This window comes from Vitis vinifera, chromosome 8 (genome assembly GCF_030704535.1).
Source record: "Vitis vinifera cultivar Pinot Noir 40024 chromosome 8, ASM3070453v1".
Classification (NCBI taxonomy): domain Eukaryota; kingdom Viridiplantae; phylum Streptophyta; class Magnoliopsida; order Vitales; family Vitaceae; genus Vitis; species Vitis vinifera.
In genome coordinates, this window is record NC_081812.1 from 13,018,480 (window position 1) to 13,024,430 (window position 5,951).

Consider the following 5,951-nt stretch of genomic DNA (forward strand, 5'->3'; position numbering starts at 1 on the left):
ATAGAAAAAATATATGACAAGAATAAAAATATATTGTACTAGATGTAAACATAGTTTTGTCCAATATTAGAATAATCAAATAATTTTTATTTTAATAAAATAAGTTATCAGATATTTGGTCGTTGGCAATACTTCAATTTAAAGGGGAAAAAAAAAACACGTTCACATGCAGGGGTCAAACCAAGAACACGATTAAAATCCAAAGTCGGATTTTTCAATTTACACTAATTTTTAATATTTGAAAGTTTATCTTAAATTTGTGGTGCAACATGTTAAAATTAAATAATTTAGAAGTAATCTAAAAAACAAGTTAACAATAGTTCTTATGTTTTTCAAATTTTTATTTAAAATTTTGTAACAAAAATTAAATGATAAAAATATCATAATAAAACTGTTGATCCCACAATTTTCCAAATAGAATTTACTTTTACAAATTTACCATGCAATTTAAACTTTATACTTAGAAACTCAATTTTTTTTAAAAAAAATTATGCAAAATAAGTATATTTATATATATATATATATATATATTTTTAAACTCTTGTATTCTTAAAAAAAATTAATAATAATAATTTTATTAAAGATAAGATATTAAGAATTTAAAAAAAAATTAAAACATAATTAAAAAATATTTATAATTACATTTTGAAAAATAATAAAAATACATGTATCATCGTAATTATAAATCCTATGCATTATCCATAACTAGAAATTCGAGATGCATGGTTCATTTACAAGATAATAAAGAAAACTTTGTAATGGTTTCGTATGCAGCAAGAAATCTGCTGGAAGAATAAATCCACCACTTGCTAAATAGAATAAATCCATCACTTGCTAAATAAACTATCTTATTTCTTTTAAGGGCTACTGCTATACACTGCCAAATATGTAAGGTGGTTGACCTCTTGCTTTGCCACCCTGAAATGGTATGGTGGGCTATGATTCTCCAAGATATAACATTTCAATGTTTCCTGGATAAGAAACTTTAGGCACACTTAGAAGGATTCGGGGGGACAAACAAGGATGAGGTTTACAAGAAAAAGTTTATATTTAGTTTGGTTAGGGAAATTCAGAGTACCCAACGACTCTTAAACATACCGTTAAACAGCTGCTACTAATTATTTTTTTCTTCAACTGTGTGCAAAAACAGGCCCCTGAGATGAGATATCAGTACTTCAAAAACCCTTTTCCCACCCTCATTTAGTCACCAGATGAGGAGCAGACGCCTTCAGCGGAAGTCCACATGAGTAAGTTACATACTTGACGCTATCTAGAAGCACAACAACAAATATTCTCGAGAGGGATTTGGGACCCATCATGCCATCACCATCACTGTCGCCAGCCTCCCTGGGATCAAAAAGAACAGAAACAACCATAGAAGAGACATTTTTATTACTGCCTTGAAAGTTGTCTTTCTGTGAATTTCTTCCCATGCCTTCTTCAGTAATGTTGTGGGTGGATCCAGCAAGGGGTATGGGAAGACCGTGGAGGATCCTTCTATTCCTTCCCTTGTTTAGGTGAGTAGCATTCTGCTGGTTTTCTGCAGAGATGTTGGCCACTGAGGAGACTGGTACTATGGCTCCAGGAGCTGGTGAAACATCAAACTGGAAAACTTCGGTGCACATGCCAGAGCTCAACATTGGCCCTACATAAAGGAACAGAAAAGCACTGCATATTTAAAAAGGCATCCATTGTGATAAGCACCTAGAGATAATAGTTGACTGCCAAATTTCTCAGTCCAGTATAATTCAAATAGCATGTGCAAGAGCAATGGAAAACAATCACAACCTTAAAACAAAATGCATCAAACATTTAAAAGAAGATCCATTCTAGTATTTGAAATTCACCAAACATGTCAAGTCATTTGTAACATCTGACAGGATTATAAGGACTTGAGAATTCATTTTCTTCTGCTTGTTTTGGAACATCTGACAGACTAACAATTGCACACCATACATATGAGCCCATTTACAAGAAAGAAGCAAAACTAATAGCATCCTAAATATGAGATTCATGTACTAAAAATTTCATTATGTGATCAACAGAATAAAAATCCCCTCTCCTTGCTAACTTAAGTGTAGAGCAAAGGAACACACCAGATTGCAATTCGTAACGACTACCAATAAAATTAATTTAATATCTCAATAACCTATCTTTATGTAATCAAACTTATGTTAGATATTAGTCAAGCCAACATTGACACAAATATAAAGCAACTATCAATCACCAGTATCCATGCTAGATTGTTCTAAGCATAGCTTAGTGTCATAAAAATTTATGAGGCCTAACACATGAATTGTGCACAAGTAGGCTGTCTGTATGTGTAGAGAGAGACCACAATCATTACCTGCAAGGCCTTCACGGAACCACTGTTGCAGTTTACCATCGGTTGACGTGGGCTGCAAATTTTCTTTTAAAGTATCTGAAGAACCAGATGCAAGAGCCTTATGTTGTTCAGCCGGGTTTCTGAACAGGTGAGGATGTCTCCCTTTATTCCTTCCAACTTCAGAAACAGGGAATGCTGTAGCCAAATTTCCAGCAATTGCTAGACCAGTCTCTCTAACATCATTAGCCAAAGAAACAGAAGGTTTAGGACTCTTCTTAGCAAGAGCTGCATGAGATGCCATGGCTTTCTCACTGGCCAGAACAGAATGAATTATCAAGTTGCCATCAATCTTCACAAGCTTATCATTTCTAGGTACATAAAGTGAAGCAACAAGAGGCTCACTAGCATTACGTGAATGAGCGTACCCATCTGAACCAGGTAATGGCTTTGATCCTCCTCCTTTCTGCTTAACTTCTGACCCAGACCCTCCACCTCGGCCTCTCTCACTATGAATTCTATCATCAAATCCCACTCCCATGCCATAATTTGACCCATTCAAATCGTCCTTAACTGTCAAAATCCTCCTGCGGTGCATATCAGAAAACCTATTGCTAATATAATCAGATCTACCAGGAACAGTTTCCTTAATTCCTCCATACTTGATGTTGACAAAGGGTACCAGACATCCCATAAGGAACATAAAAGACAGCATGCCAAGCAAACTAACACTGACAACCTTCTTACTTTTAGTCTCATTCTTCTTATTCTCCGTCTTCTTAACATTTGGATCCGCCACAGGCTGCTGTGGTTTTGGAACCAAGGGAACCTCATTCTTCTTATTCTCCGTTTTCTTAACCTTTGGGGCCGAGACAGGAGCCTGTGGTTTCAATCTAGGTATTGGAACCAATGGTACTTGAGACCCTTGCGGCTTCACTACATATGGTGCACAAGGTACCCACGGATAAGCCATGGGTGCCATTGAAGGATGAGGGTACATGCCGGCATGTGGTGGTGGGCACATGCCGCCACCACCGAATTGTTGCCTAAGATTTGCATTTTCAGCCATTATAATTGAAATCTTACCAGTCAAATCTTGAATTGTTGAATGCATTGATCTTATCTTTTCCTCAAGCTCCTCTACATAATGCTTCTTTCTCTGCCTAGAAAGCTGGGCGCTTTCACGATTCCTCATCAATCTTGCCTTCTTTTTCTCCTCTTCGTCGTTCGATGCATTGGCGGTTTCGCTGCATATGGACGATCTCCGAAATTTGCTGCTCCTTGATTCAGTTGTTGAGTCATCCTGTTCTTTTTTCCTCTTGGGCACAGAATTTTTCCCAGAATCTTCCAATTTAACTTTCTGATCAACAACACCCCACGAATTATCGGCCAAATTGGGCGAAGATGGAACCCAACTAGAATGATCGGAATTACCAGAATCCAACAACGGGGAATTCACTGCCCCCGGAACCCCAGATCCACCGTTTCCGGAACCCTGAGACGATTCCGGTCCCGAAAACCCCCGATCGCAGCTTCCAGACTCCGGCGACGGCACATTCAAAACCCTAGCACCATCCAAATTCTGATCGCTGGAACTCTGAGATGCCACCGGCGGAGAAAGCTTCTGATCACAACAGCCCAACTCAATAGAAGAAACATCGGAATTCCGGTCTCCGGAAACCTGACACGGCAGAGAACTCTCAACGCCACAATTCCCCGATTCGGGCGAAGGAGAATTCAAAACCTTAGAAACATCAAAGCTCCGATCTGCAGAATCATGACCACCAGAACCTTCCTCGGGCAAAGGAAAATCGGCAAGAAAATCTTCGGATTCAGATGGGAAGTAGAGGTCGTCGAAGGTGAAATCGAAGTCGACGCCGTCCAAACCTAGATCAGACATGAAGGTTTCATGCAGGGCAGCGTCGTTGCTGTTATCAGAGAAGAAGTCCGGGTCCAGAGGCGGCACTGCCAGTGGTTCAGAGTCCGCTGAGGGATTAGGGTTTGGAGAAACCTCCATTTTGAAGCCACAACCCATTCTCAGACAAATCCTCTGGAATGTTTTATTTCATGGCGAAACGAAGACTTTGACCCTTTCTCCACGCTAATGCACCGCGCGTCAACTCACTGTCCCCCTCTCTGGTCCCACGTACACAAAATCATAGGTCTAAATGTTATCTATAAAAATAAAATAAAAAATAAAAAATAATCTCAATATCAAATATTAAATTATTTTTGTAGGGTGAAAGTGAAATTCTGAAAGACGCGTGGGATGGTTAGCAAGTTTGACGCGGCAAGTATCTGGAAACTTCCTTCTGCAGACTTCCTTTCCTTGAGTTTCTTTTCCGTTACGGTAACGCCCACTTCGTAGAAATTGCATTTTTTTTTTCTTTTTCTAGTTTGTAAGATAATATTTTTTTATTAAAGTTGTTGGATGTATAATTATACAAAATAAAATTCATGTTTCAATAATCCATTTGAAACTTATTAGGAACCAGTCAGGCAGTACTCGTTTGAATGCTTTATGTTTTTAAAAATATAAAATAATAATAATTTTATATAAAATATAGTATCTCATATCTAAAAAAAATGTTTTTAAAAAGCATTTAAAATTTGATAAGTAAAAAGAATCATAATTTAAGTTTTTAAAATTTTTTAAAAAAATAATTATTTTATTAAAGTAAGTCTATTATATATATAAAAATTAATATCATTTTCTAAACATATTTTTTTATGTTTTTATTTTACCAAATAAGCTCTTCATTTTCCTTTCTTCTCTATGAATAACGAAAAAACAATCAATACTTTTATCTTTTTCTATTATTTAACTCTTAGGGTTATGATTCCTTCTTGAAAATTAACAGAGAAACGAAAAACTAACAATGACTTTATTAATATATATAAAAGAAAAAAATAACATTGAAAGGTTTTTTTTTCCTTAAAACTACATATATATAAGTGTACCCTTCAAAAATTTAATTATCCTTTCTCACCCTTTTGATGAACAACAAAAAAAATATATATATTTCATAAAATTTTATTTATTTATTTCTTTCTTTCTTTTTATTTTTACTTATTTTCTTTTCCTTACACTTTTCAAATAATACTGTGAACCCGCATTTTGCCTAATGCTTTCCCACTCGATGGTGTGACTCACTTTTTTATTTATTTGTGAAATTTTGATTTTTAAAAAAAGACTTTGAGTTATTTATTTTTGTTTTATTTTTTAAGGGAAAAACAAAATAAGAAAGAAAAACTCTAAGTGTGACTCCTGAAGGAAAAATAGGTTTGTGAAAAACCGATTATGGTCCGGGGGTCAAGTTACTTATTATAAATGTATGGTGGTGAGTCGTAGCACCCCTCTAAAGCCCGTACACATACAATCTCTACTAAACTAATTAAGGGAATTGTGATAATTAATTAATTAATTAATTATGAATACAAAAAAATAATAATCATGCAAATGAGTATGTACAAGTCATGATAAAAATCAATATACACATAAATAATGATGAAACCTAATTACAATAATACACAAAATAAGTAACAAGAGGATTATGCAAATTGATTTATTGAACTAATTAAAAAAATATTTGAAAAAAGAAAAAAATAATAGTTTTTTGAAAATTTC

General features: G+C 35.1%; 1 protein-coding gene across 1 annotated transcript; it reads right to left on the reverse strand.

Annotated features, from left to right (window-relative positions):
• Positions 1-831: 831 nt before the first annotated feature.
• LOC100248184 (bZIP transcription factor 17) lies at positions 832-4,462 on the reverse strand. The gene is made up of 2 exons (XM_010655342.3): positions 2,348-4,462; positions 832-1,645 (listed from the first exon to the last, which is right to left on the reverse strand). The coding sequence occupies exons 1-2, from the start codon at positions 4,356-4,358 to the stop codon at positions 1,197-1,199; spliced, it is 2,460 nt and encodes an 819-aa protein (XP_010653644.1). The 5' UTR covers positions 4,359-4,462; the 3' UTR covers positions 832-1,196.
• Between the last annotated feature and the right edge of the window lie 1,489 nt (positions 4,463-5,951).